This window comes from Epinephelus lanceolatus, chromosome 1, assembly GCF_041903045.1.
Source record: "Epinephelus lanceolatus isolate andai-2023 chromosome 1, ASM4190304v1, whole genome shotgun sequence".
NCBI classification, from domain to species: Eukaryota; Metazoa; Chordata; class Actinopteri; order Perciformes; family Serranidae; genus Epinephelus; species Epinephelus lanceolatus.
In genome coordinates this window covers 53,178,306-53,205,000 of record NC_135734.1, presented here as the reverse complement: position 1 = coordinate 53,205,000, position 26,695 = coordinate 53,178,306, and the positions used below count along the sequence as shown (strand labels likewise).

The 26,695-nt window shown below is 32.8% G+C and overlaps 2 protein-coding genes across 5 annotated transcripts in view; one reads left to right on the top strand and one right to left on the bottom strand.

Moving 5' to 3' along the window:
• Positions 1-3,663, top strand: part of LOC117256861 (potassium voltage-gated channel subfamily KQT member 2-like) — a 59,583-nt gene extending 55,920 nt beyond the window's left edge. For all 3 annotated transcript variants that reach the window (XM_078172071.1, XM_078172072.1, XM_078172076.1), the window contains one exon: positions 723-3,663. In XM_078172071.1, the coding sequence (XP_078028197.1) occupies positions 723-1,347 (625 nt within the window). In that variant the 3' untranslated portion in view covers positions 1,348-3,663. The remainder of the gene's footprint in view (positions 1-722) is intronic.
• Positions 3,664-4,094: 431 nt separating this feature from the next.
• The window catches only part of ddx27 (DEAD (Asp-Glu-Ala-Asp) box polypeptide 27), a 35,547-nt gene continuing 12,946 nt past the window's right edge, over positions 4,095-26,695 (bottom strand). Inside the window, exons 19-21 of one of the 2 annotated variants that reach the window (XM_078172059.1) lie at positions 9,742-9,835; positions 9,183-9,242; positions 4,095-4,251 (exon numbers count right to left, since the gene is read on the bottom strand). In XM_078172059.1, coding sequence (XP_078028185.1) covers positions 4,230-4,251; positions 9,183-9,242; positions 9,742-9,835 — 176 coding nt within the window. In that variant the 3' untranslated portion in view covers positions 4,095-4,229. Of the gene's footprint in view, positions 4,252-9,182; positions 9,243-9,741; positions 9,839-26,695 lie in introns of both variants that reach the window. The other variant, XM_078172058.1, reaches the window with a different exon arrangement.

The following is a 26,695-nucleotide window of genomic DNA, read 5'->3' as shown; positions in this document are numbered from 1 at the left end:
CATGTTTACATGACATGTTTACATGACATGTTGTTTACATGTCATGTTGTTTACATGTTAACATGACATGTTGTCTACATGTTGTTTACATGACATGTTTACAGGGTGATTCGTGTTTGTTTATTTGTCATTAAGGTGTTGTTGTTTACAGGGTGTTGTTGTTTGTTTGCTTGTTGACATGAGTGAATGACATGTGAAGTCAATGTAAAGATGTGATTAGATGTGAATCCCCACCGGGCGGCGTTGCAGTGGACATGACGCAAAATTTGTGAATTAAGTGGTACAATTTTGCGTCGTGAGTTGAAAAATATGAACTTCAGTGACCTATTCACACAGCGATAGCCAATCAGCATTGAGATCCTCCGGGGACGTATGACAGCGAGGATGTACCGGCAGAAGCTCATTCATCAACTCTGTTGTTGTTTACAGGGTGATTCCTGTTTGTTTACTGGTTGTTGTTTACAGGGTGCTTCCTGTTTGTTTACTGGTTGTTTACTTGTTGTTTACAGGGTGCTTCCTGTTTGTTTACTGGTTGTTTACTTGTTGTTGTTTACAGGGTGCTTCCTGTTTGTTTACTTGTTGTTGTTTACAGGGTGCTTAATGTTTGTTTACTGGTTGTTTACTTGTTGTTGTTTAAAGGGTGCTTCCTGTTTGTTTACTTGTTGTTGTTTACAGGGTGCTTCCTGTTTGTTTACTGGTTGTTTACTTGTTGTTGTTTACAGGGTGCTTCCTGCCGATAACAATGAGAAGAGTCAAGCGGTGACAAAGATGGTTCGCTCCAGCAGCTCCACTGGACACAGGAACTACAACGCCCCCACCTGTCCAGCCTCTACTTCCTGGCAGCCAATCAGTTCGCAGCTCCACCAGCAGGGCCCGCCCCCTTCCCAGCATAGCCACGGCAACACTCCAAGTCCAGTAGGAGATGGGTCACTGGTCCGACTCCCGCCTCCTCCGGCTGGAGAGAGACATGGTGGGAACCGATCCCACCGACAAAGCACCGGAGACCGAGGGAACGAAAGACCAGAGGGAGGAGGAGGAGGAGGAGGGGAGGAGCTAAAGCCGGACAGCGACGCCTCCATCTCCATCCCGTCTGTGGACCACGAGGAGCTGGAGCGCTCCTTCAGCGGCTTCTCCATCTCCCAGTCCAGAGAGAACCTGGACTTTCTCAACAACAGCTTCTACTCCTCCGCCAACCTGGGAGACCACCAAGGAGGAGGAAGAGGAGGAGGAGGCGCCGCCCGCTGCGCCACCGTCCACCCATACATCGCAGAGGGGGAGTCGGACTCCGACTCAGAGCTCTGTGCTCCCTCGCCTCACTCAGACCGAGCCTGGACCGGAACCAAGTAGAGCCGAAAGACAGGCGGAGCAGAACCAGCAGAACACTGAGACTGAAACCACAACCTGGATCCAAACTGTGAAGACGGAGACGCTCAACACCAGCTGGACTCACAGAGTGAAGCATCATGGGAACTGTGACTGGGCGTCGCCGTGATTTTATTCATGTGAATGTTTTAACTTGCGCAGCAAATGTTTGTTCTCACTGTCACTGATTGGTTCACAGCAGAGACACGCCCACACCTGATTGGTTCACAGCAGAGACACGCCCACACCTGATTGGTTCACTGCAGAGACACGCCCACATAACGTCACTGTTTCATGTATTTAGACTGTTCTAATATTCATATATCAAAACAAACGGACACAAAGCATCATGGGAAGAACAGATTGACACATCGCCATGCCAACAGACTCTGCTGTTGTTTGTTTGTTGTCTCTACTTCCTGTCTGAATTCAGACTCATCCTGAGCTTTCAGCAGAGGCCTGAACTGACGCCGCTGTGATGTCATGTGGGATCACAGTGTGTTTGTTCTGTGACCGTGAGCTGTGACATCACAAACTGTGACGCTGAGAGTAAAGTGTGACGTTTTCAGGCGGGATGTCAAACTGACTCTACAGACAGGAAGTGTGAGATGTTTCATCTACTGTCTTTAGTCTGATTATTTTCAGACGCTGAGCTCAGTGTTTGGATTTCCTCCTCATGTTGTTGTTTCCATCCGTCTGTTTACAGTTTGTTTATTTGGGTTATTTATCCATCCGTGTTCTGTCCAAAGAAACATGACATCACCTATAACTGTAAACATTAAAACTTGTCTAACACCTCCAAATCACACGACTGCCGCTGATGTAAACATCTGATGGGACGATCACGACGACGCTGCTTCACTTTCAGCTGAACTAGTTGAAACATTTCAAACTCGGGTCTTTGCCTCCGTTGGCGCCGCCCTCTCGAGTCTCCTCTGACTCTGTATGCAATGACGGCACGTTTGAAGTTGGCTTTACGTCCTGACGGCACGTTTCTGTGGCAGAATCAGTTTTAACCTCACCTGAGAGTTACTGGGTTTCAGTCAGGATGCATTCAGGGCCGCCTCCGACGTTTCAGTGTGGAATCTAGATTTTATCAGAGTAACCAAATAACAGCGTTTTCTCTCAGCTCCTGGACTCGGTAACGCCGGGTCACTGCTGTCAGAGGCAACTGAGCCTGACAAGAACACGAGCAGCTCACACTGTTTCATGTCTTCTTCACATTTTCACTGTTGTTTCTGAAAAGTTGATAAAATGATGTGACCAGTCAAAACTCCGCCCCTGCACAGGCTGAGTAACGGTTGCTAAGGTGTGATTGGACAGTTGCTACTTGGGGGTGGAGGTTCAGACTCGCATGGTGATGAATCAGAGGCTGATAATTACACCCACATGACATCATAAAAACGTTAACATGTAAATATAATGTAACCATAACTGTTTTATGACTAATATTTATTATTAAATCCCAACAGCTCATTAAATAACTCAGCGACAGGAATGTAAACAACTGAAGAGTTTCTGTTCACAGAGACGAGCGGGTGCGTCCAGCAGGGGGCGACAGGAGGATCCGACTCACTTCAGGAAACCAAAATAAGAGTGTTTGTTTCTCAGTGGACAGAGTTCCACAGTTCTGACCAGCAGTGGAGCTCAAAATGTAAAGTTAGTTCTGAGGGGGCACCAGAGCCAACATCATTAAGCCCCGCCCCCAGGACCTGCAGATAGGAGGTATTAATGTGACGGTTTGTAGTTAGGAGGTTTCATCATCAGGAGGAAGACGGACTGTAAACATTGTGTTTCTGGTTTGTTCACCGTAAGAACATCTGATCAATCCATCAATCACCAATCAGATCAGCTCTCCTCTGATTGGCTCATTAGAGCGACTCATCTTTCGTCCTGCTGCCTATTGACATACATTTACATGTAAACACATCTCATTAACTGTTTCCATGGAGACCGCCGAGTTTCCTATCAAAGGAAAAATTGAAAATAATAAACTAATGATTTCATCTGTCAATCATCTGGCAGTCCACCTGTGTGTGCAAACATTTAACCAACGTTCAAACATCCAGAACGTTTTAATTGATTATTGAGTATTTGATTCCATGGTCACCGTCTGTCACCTCACATTAAAGTTTTGTTTAATGCAGAATCCTTTAAATGTGTTTTGGAGACAAATCGGTACGAATAATCATTTATGTGATGATCATGTTTCTGCAGCTCGCACTAACACAAATTGTTTGTACAGAACTATGCCTGTTTGATTGTATTTCAATATTATTAAAAATCTTTAACCACATCAAACCTGATCATCTTCGGTCTCTTCTGTTCGTCTTCAGCAGAGCCGTGTTAGTCACAGGTCTACATCCAGTAAGAACTCGGAGACAGTCTGGCACTATGACTTGTAAGGACACTCTGGTTTATGATGACGCTGGATTGTGGACATTGGTGATCAGGAGCCCCTGGTTTGTGAGGACACTCTGGACTGGTTTGAGAGGACACAGGTTTAGGAGGACACTCTGGACTGGTTAGAGAGGACACAGGTTTAGGAGGACACTCTGGACTGGTTAGAGAGGACACAGGTTTAGGAGGACAAGTTTGTGAGGACACAGGTTTGTGAGGACACACTGGTTCATGAGGACACAGGTTTATTGAGACTGGTTTGTCAGGACAGAGGCTTATTAAGACACGTTTGTGAGGACACTGTGAAACCGTTAGAACAAACTACAAACATGTTTTTATACAGAATACAACTTTATTTAAAACTGCATTGAAGAACAAAACAGGTGGAGACAATTTACACAGTGAAAGCTGAGAGGTGATGTAATATAGGAGGAAATAGCTGATCCAGGCGGCCATCTTGGCTGTCCTCACTTCCTCGTCTTGTTAAATCTGAGGGGAAGAACAAAGCATTAGCCATCTTTACTCTGTTTAAAATCTGACTGAGGGAATACTCGACACATTTGATGATGTCACAGCACAAATGACATGTTTTCAACAGAAACTGAGCATTTTTCTTTCATGATCACACCTGAAATATTTTGTTATAATGTGGAAGCCGACATGTTTTATTAAAAAACGTATAATATGGTTGTAAAAATACGAATGTTGTCAAAAATATCATGACATCATAATATAGCATGTCGTCAAAACTCATAAAAACGTCAGTATGTCGTCAAAAATCTTGAAAAAAAAAGTCATGGTATAGCATGTCGTCCAAAATCATGAAAAAAATGTCATAGTATAGCATGTCGTTCAAAATCATGGAAAAAAAGTCATAGTGTAGCATGTCGTTCAAAATTATAAAAAAAAGTCATAGTATAGCATGTCGTTCAAAATCATGAAAAATGTCATAGTATAGTATGTCGTTCAAAATCATGGAAAAAAAGTCATAGTGTAGCATGTCGTTCAAAATTATAAAAAAAAGTCATAGTATAGCATGTCGTTCAAAATCATGGAAAAAAAGTCATAGTGTAGCATGTCGTTCAAAATTATAAAAAAAAGTCATAGTATAGCATGTCGTTCAAAATCATGAAAAATGTCATAGTATAGCATGTCGTTCAAAATCATGGAAAAAAAGTCATAGTGTAGTATGTCGTCCAAAATCATGAAAAAAATGTCATAGTATAGCATGTCGTTCAAAATCATGGAAAAAAAGTCATAGTGTAGTATGTCGTCCAAAATCATGAAAAAAATGTCATAGTATAGCATGTCGTTCAAAATCATGGAAAAAAAGTCATAGTGTAGCATGTCGTTCAAAATTATAAAAAAAAGTCATAGTATAGCATGTCGTTCAAAATTACGAAAAAAAAGTCATAGTATACCGTGTCATTCAGAATTATGAAAAAAGTCATAGTGTAGCATGTCGTTCAAAATTATAAAAAAAAGTCATAGTATAGCATGTCGTCCAAAATCATGAAAAAAAAGTCATAGTATAGCATGTCGTCCAAAATCATGAAAAAAAAGTCATAGTATAGCATGTCGTCCAAAAACATAAAAAAAAACCACGTCATGTTGTCCAAAATTATAAAAAAAAGTCATAGTAGAGCATGTCGTTCAAAATTACGAAAAAAAGTCATAGTATACCGTGTCATTCAGAATTATGAAAAAAGTCATAGTGTAGCATGTCGTTCAAAATTATAAAAAAAAGTCATAGTATAGCATGTCGTCCAAAATCATGAAAAAAAAAGTCATAGTATAGCATGTCGTCCAAAATCATGAAAAAAAAGTCATAGTATAGCATGTCGTCCAAAAACATAAAAAAAAACCACGTCATGTTGTCCAAAATCATGAAAAAAAGTCATAGTATAGCATGTCGTTCAAAATCTTGAAAAAAAGTCATAATATAGCATGTCGATCAAAATGATGAAAAAAAGTCATAGTATAGCATGTCGTTCAAAATCCTGAAAAAAAAGTAATAGTATAGCATGTCGTCCAAAATCCTGAAAAAAAGTCATAGTATAGTATGTCGTCCAAAATCATGAAAAAAGTCATAGTATAGCATGTCGTCCAAAAACATTAAAAAAAAAGTCAAGGTATAGCATGTCTTCCAAAATCATGAAAAAAATGTCATGGTATAGCATGTTGTCCAAAATTATGAAAAAAAAGTCATAGTATAGCATGTCGTTCAAAATCATGGGAAAAAAGTCAGTGTAGCACGTCGTTCAAAATTACGAAAAAAAAGTCATAGTATAGCATGTCGTTCAAAATTATGAAAAAAGTCATAGTATAGCATGTCGTCTAAAATCATGAAAAAAAAGTCATAGTATAGCATGTCGTTCAAAATCATTAAAAAAAAACATGTCATAGTATAGTATGTTGTCCAAAATCATGAAAAAAAGTCGTAGTATAGTATGTCGTTCAAAATCATTAAAAAAACGTCATAGCATAGCATGTCGTCCAAAATCCTGAAAAAAAGTCATAGTATAGCATGTCGTTCAAAATCCTGAAAAAAAAGTCATAGTATAGCATGTCGTTCAAAATCCTGGAAAAAAGTCATAGTATAGCATGTCGTTCAAAATTATGAAAAAAAAGTCATAGTATAGCATGTCGTTCAAAATTATGAAAAAAGTCATAGTATAGCATGTCGTTCAAAATCATGAAAAAAGTCATAGTATAGCATGTCGTTCAAAATCATGAAAAAAAGTCATAGTATAGTATGTCGTTCAAAATTATGAAAAAAGTCATAGTATAGCATGTCGTTCAAAATCATGAAAAAAGTCATAGTATAGCATGTCGTTCAAAATCATGAAAAAAAGTCATAGTATAGCATGTCGTTCAAAATTATAAAAAGAAAAGTCATAGTATAGCATGTCGTTCAAAATTATAAAAAGAAAAGTCATAGTATAGCATGTCGTTCAAAATTATGAGAAAAGTCATAGTATAGCATGTCGTTCAAAATTATAAAAAGAAAAGTCATAGTATAGCATGTCGTTCAAAATTATGAGAAAAGTTATAGTATAGTATGTCGTTCACAATTATGAAAAAAGTCATAGTATAGCATGTCGTTCAAAAAAATTATGAAAAAAATTCATAGTATAGCATGTCGTTCAAAATCATGAAAAAAAGTCATAGTATAGCATGTCGTTCAAAATCATGAAAAAAAGTCATAGTATAGCATGTCGTTCAAAATCATGAAAAAAAAGTCATAGTATAGCATGTCATTCAAAATTATGAAAAAAAAGTTATAGTAAAGCATGTCGTTCAAAATCATGAAAAAAAAGTCATAGTATAGTATGTCATTCAAAATCATGAAAAAAAAAAGTCATAGTATAGCATGCCGTTCAAAATCATGAAAAAAAAAGTCACAGTATAGCATGTCGTTCAAAATCATGAAAAAAAGTCATAGTATAGTATGTCGTTCAAAATTATGAAAAAAGTCATAGTATAGCATGTCGTTCAAAATCATGAAAAAAGTCATAGTATAGCATGTCGTTCAAAATCATGAAAAAAAGTCATAGTATAGCATGTCGTTCAAAATTATAAAAAGAAAAGTCATAGTATAGCATGTCGTTCAAAATTATAAAAAGAAAAGTCATAGTATAGCATGTCGTTCAAAATTATGAGAAAAGTCATAGTATAGCATGTCGTTCAAAATTATGAGAAAAGTTATAGTATAGTATGTCGTTCACAATTATGAAAAAAGTCATAGTATAGCATGTCGTTCAAAAAAATTATGAAAAAAATTCATAGTATAGCATGTCGTTCAAAATCATGAAAAAAAGTCATAGTATAGCATGTCGTTCAAAATCATGAAAAAAAGTCATAGTATAGCATGTCGTTCAAAATCATGAAAAAAAAGTCATAGTATAGCATGTCATTCAAAATTATGAAAAAAAAGTTATAGTAAAGCATGTCGTTCAAAATCATGAAAAAAAAGTCATAGTATGGCATGTCATTCAAAATCATGAAAAAAAAAAGTCATACTATAGCATGCCGTTCAAAATCATGAAAAAAAAAGTCACAGTATAGCATGTCGTTCAAAATCATGAAAAAAAAAAGTCATAGTATAGCATGCCGTTCAAAATCATGAAAAAAAAATTCATAGTATAGCATGTCGTTCAAAATCATGAAAAAAAGTCATAGTATAGCATGTCATTCAAAATCATGAAAAAAAAGTCATAGTATAGCATGCCGTTCAAAATCATGAAAAAAAAAGTCACAGTATAGCATGTCGTTCAAAATCATGAAAAAAAAAGTCATAGTATAGCATGCCGTTCAAAATCATGAAAAAAAAATTCATAGTATAGCATGTCGTTCAAAATCATGAAAAAAAGTCATAGTATAGCATGCCGTTCAAAATCATGAAAAAAAAAGTCATAGTATAGCATGTCGTTCAAAATCATGAAAAAAAAAGTCACAGTATAGCATGTCGTTCAAAATCATGAAAAAAAAAATCACAGTATAGCATGTTGTTCAAAATCATGAAAAAAAAAGTCATAGTATAGCATGTCGTTCAAAATCATGAAAAAAAAAGTCATAGTACAGCATGTCATCCAAAATCATGAAAAAAAAAGTCATAGTATAGCATGTCGTTCAAAATCATGAAAAAAAAAGTCATAGTATAGCATGTCGTCCAAAATCATGAAAAAAAAGTCATAGTATAGCATGTCGTTCAAAATCATGAAAAAAAAGTCATAGTATAGCATGTCATCCAAAATCATGAAAAAAAAGTCATAGTATAGCATGTCGTTCAAAATCATGAAAAAAAAGTCATAGTATAGCATGTCATTCAAAATTATGAAAAAAAAAGTTATAGTAAAGCATGTCGTTCAAAATCATGAAAAAAAAGTCATAGTATAGCATGTCATTCAAAATTATGAAAAAAAAAAAGTCATAGTATAGCATGTCGTCCAAAATCATGAAAAAAAAAGTCATAGTATAGCATGTCGTTCAAAATTATGAAAAAAAAGTTATAGTAAAGCATGTCATCCAAAATCATGAAAAAAAGTCATAGTATAGCATGTCATTCAAAATTATGAAAAAAAAAGTTATATTAAAGCATGTCGTTTAAAATCATGAAAAAAAGGTCATAGTATAGTATGCCATTAAAAAATTCATAGAAGAGAAAGTTATAAAATAAATAAATAGAAAACAAATTAATAACACATGTACAGCAGGACGTTCAATAGATGTCTGTGCAGATTAGTCCTCATTTAACTCAACAGAAACAGGTTACCATGGAGACAATTTAAAACCTTTTGCTGAAACATGAATTTAAAAATGAAACAAAACTGTTTAATTTCTGTCAAGTGACATTCATCTGAAATATCAAGCGCCTGCCAGTAAAATGACCAAAGAGACAGAGTACAGGTAAAACTCACCTGGAATTGCCTGAACGCTTCCTGTCCAAGCCAAGACGCTTCCTGTCTGCAAAGGACGGTCTGTAAGCAGACAGAGGCAAGTGAGACAGGTGTACAGACAGGTGAGACTGGTGTATGCACAGCTGTACAGACAGGTGTACAGACAGACAGGTGTACAGACAGACAAGTGTACAGACAGGTGTACAGACAGACAGGTGTACAGACAGACAAGTGTACAGACAGGTGTGTAGACAGGTGTGCAGACAGACAGGTGTATGGACAGACAGGTGGACAGACAGACAGGTGTACGGACAGACAGACAGGTGGACAGACAGACAGGTGGACAGACAGACAGGTGTATGGACAGACAGGTGGACAGACAGACAGGTGTTCAGACAGACGTACAGACAGACAGGTATACAGACAGGTGTGTAGACAGGTGTGCAGACAGACAGGTGTATGGACAGACAGGTGGACAGACAGACGTACAGACAGACAGGTATACAGACAGGTGTAGAGACAGACAGGTGTTCAGACAGACATACAGACAGACAGGTATACAGAGAGATAGGTGTCTCACCCAGCTCTGTATTGTCTCAAAGCCTTGCTGTTGGTGTTGGTCAGCTCTTTGTCAAACACAGACTTCTTCCCTCCTTTTCCTGCTTTTTGATTGGCTGCTGCAGAGATACAGTTAATTTACATCTGACAGAACTGATGTGGTATATGTGTGTATATAAAGTACTGATGTGGTATATGTGTGTATATAAAGTACTGATGTGGTATATATGTGTATATAAAGTACTGATGTGGTATATGTGTGTATATAAAGTACTGATGTGGTATATGTGTGTATATAAAGTACTGATGTGGTATATATGTGTATATAAAGTACTGATGTGGTATATGTGTGTATATAAAGTACTGATGTGGTATATATGTGTATATAAAGTACTGATGTGGTATATATGTGTATATAAAGTACTGATGTGGTATATATGTGTATATAAAGTACTGATGTGGTATATGTGTGTATATAAAGTACTGATGTGGTATATGTGTGTATATAAAGTACTGATGTGGTATATGTGTGTATATAAAGTACTGATGTGGTATATGTGTGTATATAAAGTACTGATGTGGTATATATGTGTATATAAAGTACTGATGTGGTATATGTGTGTATATAAAGTACTGATGTGGTATATATGTGTATATAAAGTACTGATGTGGTATATATGTGTATATAAAGTACTGATGTGGTACATCTGTGTATATAAAGTACTGATGTGGTATATATGTGTATATAAAGTACTGATGTGGTATATATGTGTATATAAAGTACTGATGTGGTATATGTGTGTATATAAAGTACTGATGTGGTATATGTGTGTATATAAAGTACTGATGTGGTATATGTGTGTATATAAAGTACTGATGTGGTACATCTGTGTATATAAAGTACTGATGTGGTATATGTGTGTATATAAAGTACTGATGTGGTATATATGTGTATATAAAGTACTGATGTGGTATATGTGTGTATATAAAGTACTGATGTGGTACATCTGTGTATATAAAGTACTGATGTGGTATATATGTGTATATAAAGTACTGATGTGGTATATATGTGTATATAAAGTACTGATGTGGTATATGTGTGTATATAAAGTACTGATGTGGTATATGTGTGTATATAAAGTACTGATGTGGTACATCTGTGTATATAAAGTACTGATGTGGTATATGTGTGTATATAAAGTACTGATGTGGTATATATGTGTATATAAAGTACTGATGTGGTATATGTGTGTATATAAAGTACTGATGTGGTACATCTGTGTATATAAAGTACTGATGTGGTATATGTGTGTATATAAAGTACTGATGTGGTACATCTGTGTATATAAAGTACTGATGTGGTACATCTGTGTATATAAAGTACTGATGTGGTATGTGTGTATATAAAGTACTGATGTGGTACATCTGTGTATATAAAGTACTGATGTGGTACATCTGTGTATATAAAGTACTGATGTGGTATATGTGTATATAAAGTACTGATGTGGTACATCTGTGTATATAAAGTACTGATGTGGTACATCTGTGTATATAAAGTACTGATGTGGTACATCTGTGTATATAAAGTACTGATGTGGTATATGTGTATATAAAGTACTGATGTGGTACATCTGTGTATATAAAGTACTGATGTGGTACATCTGTGTATATAAAGTACTGATGTGGTATATGTGTGTATATAAAGTACTGATGTGGTACATCTGTGTATATAAAGTACTGATGTGGTATATGTGTGTATATAAAGTACTGATGTGGTATATGTGTGTATATAAAGTACTGATGTGGTATGTGTGTATATAAAGTACTGATGTGGTATATATGTGTATATAAAGTACTGATGTGGTATATGTGTATATAAAGTACTGATGTGGTACATCTGTGTATATAAAGTACTGATGTGGTATATGTGTGTATATAAAGTACTGATGTGGTACATCTGTGTATATAAAGTACTGATGTGGTACATCTGTGTATATAAAGTACTGATGTGGTACATCTGTGTATATAAAGTACTGATGTGGTACATCTGTGTATATAAAGTACTGATGTGGTATATGTGTATATAAAGTACTGATGTGGTACATCTGTGTATATAAAGTACTGATGTGGTACATCTGTGTATATAAAGTACTGATGTGGTATATGTGTGTATATAAAGTACTGATGTGGTATATGTGTGTATATAAAGTACTGATGTGGTACATCTGTGTATATAAAGTACTGATGTGGTATATGTGTGTATATAAAGTACTGATGTGGTACATCTGTGTATATAAAGTACTGATGTGGTACATCTGTGTATATAAAGTACTGATGTGGTATGTGTGTATATAAAGTACTGATGTGGTACATCTGTGTATATAAAGTACTGATGTGGTACATCTGTGTATATAAAGTACTGATGTGGTATATGTGTATATAAAGTACTGATGTGGTACATCTGTGTATATAAAGTACTGATGTGGTACATCTGTGTATATAAAGTACTGATGTGGTACATCTGTGTATATAAAGTACTGATGTGGTATATGTGTATATAAAGTACTGATGTGGTACATCTGTGTATATAAAGTACTGATGTGGTACATCTGTGTATATAAAGTACTGATGTGGTATATGTGTGTATATAAAGTACTGATGTGGTACATCTGTGTATATAAAGTACTGATGTGGTATATGTGTGTATATAAAGTACTGATGTGGTATATGTGTGTATATAAAGTACTGATGTGGTATGTGTGTATATAAAGTACTGATGTGGTATATATGTGTATATAAAGTACTGATGTGGTATATGTGTATATAAAGTACTGATGTGGTACATCTGTGTATATAAAGTACTGATGTGGTACATCTGTGTATATAAAGTACTGATGTGGTATATGTGTATATAAAGTACTGATGTGGTACATCTGTGTATATAAAGTACTGATGTGGTATATGTGTGTATATAAAGTACTGATGTGGTATATGTGTATATAAAGTACTGATGTGGTACATCTGTGTATATAAAGTACTGATGTGGTATATGTGTGTATATAAAGTACTGATGTGGTACATCTGTGTATATAAAGTACTGATGTGGTATATGTGTGTATATAAAGTACTGATGTGGTATATGTGTATATAAAGTACTGATGTGGTATATATGTGTATATAAAGTACTGATGTGGTATGTGTGTATATAAAGTACTGATGTGGTATATATGTGTATATAAAGTACTGATGTGGTATATGTGTATATCAAGTACTGATGTGGTATATATGTGTATATAAAGTACTGATGTGGTACATCTGTGTATATAAAGTACTGATGTGGTACATCTGTGTATATAAAGTACTGATGTGGTATATGTGTATATAAAGTACTGATGTGGTACATCTGTGTATATAAAGTACTGATGTGGTACATCTGTGTATATAAAGTACTGATGTGGTATATGTGTGTATATAAAGTACTGATGTGGTACATCTGTGTATATAAAGTACTGATGTGGTATATGTGTGTATATAAAGTACTGATGTGGTATATGTGTGTATATAAAGTACTGATGTGGTATGTGTGTATATAAAGTACTGATGTGGTATATATGTGTATATAAAGTACTGATGTGGTACATCTGTGTATATAAAGTACTGATGTGGTATATGTGTGTATATAAAGTACTGATGTGGTACATCTGTGTATATAAAGTACTGATGTGCTACATCTGTGTATATAAAGTACTGATGTGGTATATGTGTGTATATAAAGTACTGATGTGGTATATATGTGTATATAAAGTACTGATGTAGTACATCTGTGTATATAAAGTACTGATGTGGTATATATGTGTATATAAAGTACTGATGTGGTACATCTGTGTATATAAAGTACTGATGTGGTATATGTGTGTATATAAAGTACTGATGTGGTATATCTGTGTATATAAAGTACTGATGTGGTACATCTGTGTATATAAAGTACTGATGTGGTATATGTGTGTATATAAAGTACTGATGTGGTATATGTGTATATAAAGTACTGATGTGGTATATGTGTGTATATAAAGTACTGATGTGGTATATGTGTATATAAAGTACTGATGTGGTATATGTGTGTATATAAAGTACTGATGTGGTATATCTGTGTATATAAAGTACTGATGTGGTATATATGTGTATATAAAGTACTGATGTGGTACATCTGTGTATATAAAGTACTGATGTGGTATATGTGTATATAAAGTACTGATGTGGTACATCTGTGTATATAAAGTACTGATGTAGTACATCTGTGTATATAAAGTACTGATGTGGTATATGTGTGTATATAAAGTACTGATGTGGTACATCTGTGTATATAAAGTACTGATGTGGTACATCTGTGTATATAAAGTACTGATGTGGTATATGTGTATATATAAAGTACTGATGTGGTATATGTGTGTATATAAAGTACTGATGTGGTATATGTGTGTATATAAAGTACTGATGTGGTATATATGTGTATATAAAGTACTGATGTGGTACATCTGTGTATATAAAGTACTGATGTGGTACATCTGTGTATATAAAGTACTGATGTGGTACATCTGTGTATATAAAGTACTGATGTGGTATATATGTGTATATAAAGTACTGATGTGGTATATGTGTATATAAAGTACTGATGTGGTACATCTGTGTATATAAAGTACTGATGTAGGTACATCTGTGTATATAAAGTACTGATGTGGTATATGTGTGTATATAAAGTACTGATGTGGTATATATGTGTATATATAAAGTACTGATGTGGTACATCTGTGTATATAAAGTACTGATGTGGTATATATGTTTATATAAAGTACTGATGTGGTATATGTGTATATAAAGTACTGATGTGGTACATCTGTGTATATAAAGTACTGATGTGGTACATCTGTGTATATAAAGTACTGATGTGGTATATGTGTATATAAAGTACTGATGTGGTACATCTGTGTATATAAAGTACTGATGTGGTACATCTGTATATATAAAGCACTGATGTGGTATATGTGTATATAAAGTACTGATGTGGTACATCTGTGTATATAAAGTACTGATGTGGTATATGTGTATATATAAAGTACTGATGTGGTATATATGTGTATATAAAGTACTGATGTGGTATATATGTGTATATAAAGTACTGATGTAGTACATCTGTGTATATAAAGTACTGATGTGGTAGATGTGTATATAAAGTACTGATGTGGTATATGTGTATATATAAAGTACTGATGTGGTATATATGTGTATATAAAGTACTGATGTGGTATATATGTGTATATAAAGTACTGATGTAGTACATCTGTGTATATAAAGTACTGATGTGGTATATGTGTATATATAAAGTACTGATGTGGTATATGTGTATATAAAGTACTGATGTGGTATATATGTGTATATAAAGTACTGATGTGGTATATGTGTATATAAAGTACTGATGTGGTACATCTGTGTATATAAAGTACTGATGTGGTATATGTGTATATATAAAGTACTGATGTGGTATATATGTGTATATAAAGTACTGATGAGGTATATATGTGTATATAAAGTACTGATGTAGTACATCTGTGTATATAAAGTACTGATGTGGTATATGTGTATATAAAGTACTGATGTGGTATATGTGTATATAAAGTACTGATGTGGTACATCTGTGTATATAAAGTACTGATGTGGTATATGTGTATATATAAAGTACTGATGTGGTATATATGTGTATATAAAGTACTGATGTGGTATATATGTGTATATAAAGTACTGATGTAGTACATCTGTGTATATAAAGTACTGATGTGGTAGATGTGTATATAAAGTACTGATGTGGTATATGTGTATATATAGAGTACTGATGTGGTATATGTGTATATATAAAGTACTGATGTGGTATATATGTGTATATAAAGTACTGATGTGGTATATATGTGTATATAAAGTACTGATGTGGTACATCTGTGTATATAAAGTACTGATGTGGTATATGTGTATATATAAAGTACTGATGTGGTATATGTGTATATAAAGTACTGATGTGGTATATATGTGTATATAAAGTACTGATGTGGTATATGTGTATATAAAGTACTGATGTGGTACATCTGTGTATATAAAGTACTGATGTGGTATATGTGTATATAAAGTACTGATGTGGTATATATGTGTATATAAAGTACTGATGTGGTATATATGTGTATATAAAGTACTGATGTAGTACATCTGTGTATATAAAGTACTGATGTGGTATATGTGTATATAAAGTACTGATGTGGTATATGTGTATATATAAAGTACTGATGTGGTATATGTGTATATAAAGTACTGATGTGGTACATCTGTGTATATAAAGTACTGATGTGGTATATATGTGTATATAAAGTACTGATGTGGTACATCTGTGTATATAAAGTACTGATGTGGTATATGTGTATATAAAGTACTGATGTGGTATATATGTGTATATAAAGTACTGATGTGGTACATCTGTGTATATAAAGTACTGATGTGGTATATATGTGTATATAAAGTACTGATGTGGTACATCTGTGTATATAAAGTACTGATGTGGTATATGTGTATATAAAGTACTGATGTGGTATATGTGTATATAAAGTACTGATGTGGTATATATGTGTATATAAAGTACTGATGTAGTACATCTGTGTATATAAAGTACTGATGTGGTATATGTGTATATAAAGTACTGATGTGGTATATATGTGTATATAAAGTACTGATGTGGTATATATGTGTATATAAAGTACTGATGTAGTACATCTGTGTATATAAAGTACTGATGTGGTACATATGTGTATATAAAGTACTGATGTGGTATATATGTGTATATAAAGTACTGATGTGGTACATCTGTGTATATAAAGTACTGATGTGGTATATGTGTATATATAAAGTACTGATGTGGTACATCTGTGTATATAAAGTACTGATGTGGTATATGTGTATATTAAAGTACTGATGTGGTATATGTGTATATAAAGTACTGATGTGGTACATCTGTGTATATAAAGTACTGATGTGTACATCTGTGTATATAAAGTACTGATGTGGTATATGTGTATATAAGTACTGATGTGGTATATGTGTATATAAAGTACTGATGTGGTATATATGTGTATATAAAGTACTGATGTAGTACATCTGTGTATATAAAGTACTGATGTGGTACATCTGTGTATATAAAGTACTGATGTGGTATATATGTGTATATAAAGTACTGATGTGGTACATCTGTGTATATAAAGTACTGATGTGGTATATATGTGTATATAAAGTACTGATGTGGTACATCTGTGTATATAAAGTACTGATGTGGTATATGTGTATATAAAGTACTGATGTGGTATATATGTGTATATAAAGTACTGATGTAGTACATCTGTGTATATAAAGTACTGATGTGTATATATGTGTATATAAAGTACTGATGTGGTATATACGTGTATATAAAGTACTGATGTGGTACATCTGTGTATATAAAGTACTGATGTGGTATATGTGTATATAAAGTACTGATGTGGTACATCTGTGTATATAAAGTACTGATGTGGTACATCTGTGTATATAAAGTACTGATGTGGTATATGTGTGTATATAAAGTACTGATGTGGTACTATCTGTGTATATAAAGTACTGATGTGGTACATCTGTGTATATAAAGTACTGATGTGGTACATCTGTGTATATAAAGTACTGATGTGGTATATATGTGTATATAAAGTACTGATGTGGTATATGTGTGTATATAAAGTACTGATGTGGTACATCTGTGTATATAAAGTACTGATGTGGTATATATGTGTATATAAAGTACTGATGTGGTATATATGTGTATATAAAGTACTGATGTGGTATATGTGTGTATATAAAGTACTGATGTGGTATATGTGTGTATATAAAGTACTGATGTGGTACATCTGTGTATATAAAGTACTGATGTGGTATATGTGTGTAATAAAGTACTGATGTGGTATATTTGTGTATATAAAGTACTGATGTGGTATATGTGTGTATATAAGTACTGATGTGGTACATCTGTGTATATAAAGTACTGATTGTGGTATATTTGTGTATATAAAGTACTGATGTGGTACATCTGTGTATATAAAGTACTGATGTGGTACATCTGTGTATATAAAGTACTGATGTGGTATGTGTGTATATAAAGTACTGATGTGGTACATCTGTGTATATAAAGTACTGATGTGGTACATCTGTGTATATAAAGTACTGATGTGGTATATGTGTATATAAAGTACTGATGTGGTACATCTGTGTATATAAAGTACTGATGTGGTACATCTGTGTATATAAAGTACTGATGTGGTACATCTGTGTATATAAAGTACTGATGTGGTATATGTGTATATAAAGTACTGATGTGGTACATCTGTGTATATAAAGTACTGATGTGGTACATCTGTGTATATAAAGTACTGATGTGGTATATGTGTGTATATAAAGTACTGATGTGGTACATCTGTGTATATAAAGTACTGATGTGGTATATGTGTGTATATAAAGTACTGATGTGGTATATGTGTGTATATAAAGTACTGATGTGGTATGTGTGTATATAAAGTACTGATGTGGTATATATGTGTATATAAAGTACTGATGTGGTATATGTGTATATAAAGTACTGATGTGGTACATCTGTGTATATAAAGTACTGATGTGGTATATGTGTGTATATAAAGTACTGATGTGGTACATCTGTGTATATAAAGTACTGATGTGGTACATCTGTGTATATAAAGTACTGATGTGGTACATCTGTGTATATAAAGTACTGATGTGGTACATCTGTGTATATAAAGTACTGATGTGGTATATGTGTATATAAAGTACTGATGTGGTACATCTGTGTATATAAAGTACTGATGTGGTACATCTGTGTATATAAAGTACTGATGTGGTATATGTGTGTATATAAAGTACTGATGTGGTATATGTGTGTATATAAAGTACTGATGTGGTACATCTGTGTATATAAAGTACTGATGTGGTATATGTGTGTATATAAAGTACTGATGTGGTACATCTGTGTATATAAAGTACTGATGTGGTACATCTGTGTATATAAAGTACTGATGTGGTATGTGTGTATATAAAGTACTGATGTGGTACATCTGTGTATATAAAGTACTGATGTGGTACATCTGTGTATATAAAGTACTGATGTGGTATATGTGTATATAAAGTACTGATGTGGTACATCTGTGTATATAAAGTACTGATGTGGTACATCTGTGTATATAAAGTACTGATGTGGTACATCTGTGTATATAAAGTACTGATGTGGTATATGTGTATATAAAGTACTGATGTGGTACATCTGTGTATATAAAGTACTGATGTGGTACATCTGTGTATATAAAGTACTGATGTGGTATATGTGTGTATATAAAGTACTGATGTGGTACATCTGTGTATATAAAGTACTGATGTGGTATATGTGTGTATATAAAGTACTGATGTGGTATATGTGTGTATATAAAGTACTGATGTGGTATGTGTGTATATAAAGTACTGATGTGGTATATATGTGTATATAAAGTACTGATGTGGTATATGTGTATATAAAGTACTGATGTGGTACATCTGTGTATATAAAGTACTGATGTGGTACATCTGTGTATATAAAGTACTGATGTGGTATATGTGTATATAAAGTACTGATGTGGTACATCTGTGTATATAAAGTACTGATGTGGTATATGTGTGTATATAAAGTACTGATGTGGTATATGTGTATATAAAGTACTGATGTGGTACATCTGTGTATATAAAGTACTGATGTGGTATATGTGTGTATATAAAGTACTGATGTGGTACATCTGTGTATATAAAGTACTGATGTGGTATATGTGTGTATATAAAGTACTGATGTGGTATATGTGTGTATATAAAGTACTGATGTGGTATGTGTGTATATAAAGTACTGATGTGGTATATATGTGTATATAAAGTACTGATGTGGTATATGTGTATATCAAGTACTGATGTGGTATATATGTGTATATAAAGTACTGATGTGGTACATCTGTGTATATAAAGTACTGATGTGGTACATCTGTGTATATAAAGTACTGATGTGGTATATGTGTATATAAAGTACTGATGTGGTACATCTGTGTATATAAAGTACTGATGTGGTACATCTGTGTATATAAAGTACTGATGTGGTATATGTGTGTATATAAAGTACTGATGTGGTACATCTGTGTATATAAAGTACTGATGTGGTATATGTGTGTATATAAAGTACTGATGTGGTATATGTGTGTATATAAAGTACTGATGTGGTATGTGTGTATATAAAGTACTGATGTGGTATATATGTGTATATAAAGTACTGATGTGGTACATCTGTGTATATAAAGTACTGATGTGGTATATGTGTGTATATAAAGTACTGATGTGGTACATCTGTGTATATAAAGTACTGATGTGGTACATCTGTGTATATAAAGTACTGATGTGGTATATGTGTGTATATAAAGTACTGATGTGGTATATATGTGTATATAAAGTACTGATGTAGTACATCTGTGTATATAAAGTACTGATGTGGTATATATGTGTATATAAAGTACTGATGTGGTACATCTGTGTATATAAAGTACTGATGTGGTATATGTGTGTATATAAAGTACTGATGTGGTATATCTGTGTATATAAAGTACTGATGTGGTACATCTGTGTATATAAAGTACTGATGTGGTATATGTGTGTATATAAAGTACTGATGTGGTATATGTGTATATAAAGTACTGATGTGGTATATGTGTGTATATAAAGTACTGATGTGGTATATGTGTATATAAAGTACTGATGTGGTATATGTGTGTATATAAAGTACTGATGTGGTATATCTGTGTATATAAAGTACTGATGTGGTATATATGTGTATATAAAGTACTGATGTGGTACATCTGTGTATATAAAGTACTGATGTGGTATATGTGTATATAAAGTACTGATGTGGTACATCTGTGTATATAAAGTACTGATGTAGTACATCTGTGTATATAAAGTACTGATGTGGTATATGTGTGTATATAAAGTACTGATGTGGTACATCTGTGTATATAAAGTACTGATGTGGTACATCTGTGTATATAAAGTACTGATGTGGTATATGTGTATATATAAAGTACTGATGTGGTATATGTGTGTATATAAAGTACTGATGTGGTATATGTGTGTATATAAAGTACTGATGTGGTATATATGTGTATATAAAGTACTGATGTGGTACATCTGTGTATATAAAGTACTGATGTGGTACATCTGTGTATATAAAGTACTGATGTGGTACATCTGTGTATATAAAGTACTGATGTGGTATATATGTGTATATAAAGTACTGATGTGGTATATGTGTATATAAAGTACTGATGTGGTACATCTGTGTATATAAAGTACTGATGTGGTATATGTGTGTATATAAAGTACTGATGTGGTATATATGTGTATATAAAGTACTGATGTGGTACATCTGTGTATATAAAGTACTGATGTGGTATATATGTTTATATAAAGTACTGATGTGGTATATGTGTATATAAAGTACTGATGTGGTACATCTGTGTATATTAAGTACTGATGTGGTACATCTGTGTATATAAAGTACTGATGTGGTATATGTGTATATAAAGTACTGATGTGGTACATCTGTGTATATAAAGTACTGATGTGGTACATCTGTATATATAAAGCACTGATGTGGTATATGTGTATATAAAGTACTGATGTGGTACATCTGTGTATATAAAGTACTGATGTGGTATATGTGTATATATAAAGTACTGATGTGGTATATATGTGTATATAAAGTACTGATGTGGTATATATGTGTATATAAAGTACTGATGTAGTACATCTGTGTATATAAAGTACTGATGTGGTAGATGTGTATATAAAGTACTGATGTGGTATATGTGTATATATAAAGTACTGATGTGGTATATATGTGTATATAAAGTACTGATGTGGTATATATGTGTATATAAAGTACTGATGTAGTACATCTGTGTATATAAAGTACTGATGTGGTATATGTGTATATATAAAGTACTGATGTGGTATATGTGTATATAAAGTACTGATGTGGTATATATGTGTATATAAAGTACTGATGTGGTATATGTGTATATAAAGTACTGATGTGGTACATCTGTGTATATAAAGTACTGATGTGGTATATGTGTATATATAAAGTACTGATGTGGTATATATGTGTATATAAAGTACTGATGAGGTATATATGTGTATATAAAGTACTGATGTAGTACATCTGTGTATATAAAGTACTGATGTGGTATATGTGTATATAAAGTACTGATGTGGTATATGTGTATATAAAGTACTGATGTGGTACATCTGTGTATATAAAGTACTGATGTGGTATATGTGTATATATAAAGTACTGATGTGGTATATATGTGTATATAAAGTACTGATGTGGTATATATGTGTATATAAAGTACTGATGTAGTACATCTGTGTATATAAAGTACTGATGTGGTAGATGTGTATATAAAGTACTGATGTGGTATATGTGTATATATAGAGTACTGATGTGGTATATGTGTATATATAAAGTACTGATGTGGTATATATGTGTATATAAAGTACTGATGTGGTACATCTGTGTATATAAAGTACTGATGTGGTATATGTGTATATATAAAGTACTGATGTGGTATATGTGTATATAAAGTACTGATGTGGTATATATGTGTATATAAAGTACTGATGTGGTATATGTGTATATAAAGTACTGATGTGGTACATCTGTGTATATAAAGTACTGATGTGGTATATGTGTATATAAAGTACTGATGTGGTATATATGTGTATATAAAGTACTGATGTGGTATATATGTGTATATAAAGTACTGATGTAGTACATCTGTGTATATAAAGTACTGATGTGGTATATGTGTATATAAAGTACTGATGTGGTATATGTGTATATATAAAGTACTGATGTGGTATATGTGTATATAAAGTACTGATGTGGTACATCTGTGTATATAAAGTACTGATGTGGTATATGTGTATATATAAAGTACTGATGTGGTATATATGTGTATATAAAGTACTGATGTGGTACATCTGTGTATATAAAGTACTGATGTGGTATATATGTGTATATAAAGTACTGATGTGGTACATCTGTGTATATAAAGTACTGATGTGGTATATGTGTATATATAAAGCACTGATGTGGTATATATGTGTATATAAAGTACTGATGTGGTACATCTGTGTATATAAAGTACTGATGTGGTATATATGTGTATATAAAGTACTGATGTAGTACATCTGTGTATATAAAGTACTGATGTGGTATATGTGTATATAAAGTACTGATGTGGTATATGTGTATATAAAGTACTGATGTGGTATATATGTGTATATAAAGTACTGATGTAGTACATCTGTGTATATAAAGTACTGATGTGGTATATGTGTATATATAAAGTACTGATGTGGTATATATGTGTATATAAAGTACTGATGTGGTATATATGTGTATATAAAGTACTGATGTAGTACATCTGTGTATATAAAGTACTGATGTAGTACATCTGTGTATATAAAGTACTGATGTGGTATATATGTGTATATAAAGTACTGATGTAGTACATCTGTGTATATAAAGTACTGATGTGGTATATGTGTATATATAAAGTACTGATGTGGTACATCTGTGTATATAAAGTACTGATGTGGTATATGTGTATATATAAAGTACTGATGTGGTATATGTGTATATATAAAGTACTGATGTGGTACATCTGTGTATATAAAGTACTGATGTAGTACATCTGTGTATATAAAGTACTGATGTGGTATATGTGTATATAAAGTACTGATGTGGTATATGTGTATATAAAGTACTGATGTGGTATATATGTGTATATAAAGTACTGATGTAGTACATCTGTGTATATAAAGTACTGATGTGGTACATCTGTGTATATAAAGTACTGATGTGGTATATATGTGTATATAAAGTACTGATGTGGTACATCTGTGTATATAAAGTACTGATGTGGTATATATGTGTATATAAAGTACTGATGTGATACATCTGTGTATATAAAGTACTGATGTGGTATATGTGTATATAAAGTACTGATGTGGTATATATGTGTATATAAAGTACTGATGTAGTACATCTGTGTATATAAAGTACTGATGTGGTATATATGTGTATATAAAGTACTGATGTGGTATATACGTGTATATAAAGTACTGATGTGGTACATCTGTGTATATAAAGTACTGATGTGGTATATATGTGTATATAAAGTACTGATGTGGTACATCTGTGTATATAAAGTACTGATGTGGTACATCTGTGTATATAAAGTACTGATGTGGTATATGTGTGTATATAAAGTACTGATGTGGTATATATGTGTATATAAAGTACTGATGTGGTATATATGTGTATATAAAGTACTGATGTGGTATACGTGTATATAAAGTACTGATGTGGTACATCTGTGTATATAAAGTACTGATGTGGTATATATGTGTATATAAAGTACTGATGTGGTACATCTGTGTATATAAAGTACTGATGTGGTACATCTGTGTATATAAAGTACTGATGTGGTACATCTGTGTATATAAAGTACTGATGTGGTATATGTGTATATATAAAGTACTGATGTGGTATATGTGTGTATATAAAGTACTGATGTGGTATATGTGTATATAAAGTACTGATGTGGTACATCTGTGTATATAAAGTACTGATGTGGTATATATGTGTATATAAAGTACTGATGTGGTATATATGTGTATATAAAGTACTGATGTGGTATATATGTGTATATAAAGTACTGATGTAGTACATCTGTGTATATAAAGTACTGATGTGGTATATATGTGTATATAAAGTACTGATGTGGTATATACGTGTATATAAAGTACTGATGTGGTACATCTGTGTATATAAAGTACTGATGTGGTATATATGTGTATATAAAGTACTGATGTGGTACATCTGTGTATATAAAGTACTGATGTGGTATATGTGTATATATAAAGTACTGATGTGGTATATGTGTGTATATAAAGTACTGATGTGGTATATATGTGTATATAAAGTACTGATGTGGTATATATGTGTATATAAAGTACTGATGTGGTATACGTGTATATAAAGTACTGATGTGGTACATCTGTGTATATAAAGTACTGATGTGGTATATATGTGTATATAAAGTACTGATGTGGTACATCTGTGTATATAAAGTACTGATGTGGTACATCTGTGTATATAAAGTACTGATGTGGTATATATGTGTATATAAAGTACTGATGTGGTATATGTGTGTATATAAAGTACTGATGTGGTATATGTGTGTATATAAAGTACTGATGTGGTATATATGTGTATATAAAGTACTGATGTGGTACATCTGTGTATATAAAGTACTGATGTGGTATATGTGTGTATATAAAGTACTGATGTGGTACATCTGTGTATATAAAGTACTGATGTGGTATATGTGTATATATAAAGTACTGATGTGGTATATGTGTGTATATAAAGTACTGATGTGGTACATCTGTATATATAAAGTACTGATGTGGTATATGTGTATATATAAAGTACTGATGTGGTATATGTGTGTATATAAAGTACTGATGTGGTATATGTGTATATAAAGTACTGATGTGGTACATCTGTGTATATAAAGTACTGATGTGGTATATATGTGTATATAAAGTACTGATGTGGTATATATGTGTATATAAAGTACTGATGTGGTATGTGTGTATATAAAGTACTGATGTGGTACATCTGTGTATATAAAGTACTGATGTGGTATATATGTGTATATAAAGTACTGATGTGGTACATCTGTGTATATAAAGTACTGATGTGGTATATGTGTGTATATAAAGTACTGATGTGGTATATATGTGTATATAAAGTACTGATGTGGTACATCTGTGTATATAAAGTACTGATGTGGTATATATGTGTATATAAAGTACTGATGTGGTACATCTGTGTATATAAAGTACTGATGTGGTATATATGTGTATATAAAGTACTGATGTGGTATATGTGTATATAAAGTACTGATGTGGTATATATGTGTATATAAAGTACTGATGTGGTATATATGTGTATATAAAGTACTGATGTGGTATATGTGTATATAAAGTACTGATGTGGTATATGTGTGTATATAAAGTACTGATGTGGTATATATGTGTATATAAAGTACTGATGTGGTACATCTGTGTATATAAAGTACTGATGTGGTATATGTGTGTATATAAAGTACTGATGTGGTACATCTGTGTATATAAAGTACTGATGTGGTATATGTGTATATATAAAGTACTGATGTGGTATATGTGTGTATATAAAGTACTGATGTGGTATATGTGTATATAAAGTACTGATGTGGTATATATGTGTATATAAAGTACTGATGTGGTACATCTGTGTATATAAAGTACTGATGTGGTATATATGTGTATATAAAGTACTGATGTGGTACATCTGTGTATATAAAGTACTGATGTGGTATATATGTGTATATAAAGTACTGATGTGGTACATCTGTGTATATAAAGTACTGATGTGGTATATGTGTGTATATAAAGTACTGATGTGGTACATCTGTGTATATAAAGTACTGATGTGGTATATGTGTATATATAAAGTACTGATGTGGTATGTGTGTATATAAAGTACTGATGTGGTACATCTGTGTATATAAAGTACTGATGTGGTATATATGTGTATATAAAGTACTGATGTGGTACATCTGTGTATATAAAGTACTGATGTGGTATATGTGTGTATATAAAGTACTGATGTGGTACATCTGTGTATATAAAGTACTGATGTGGTATATGTGTATATATAAAGTACT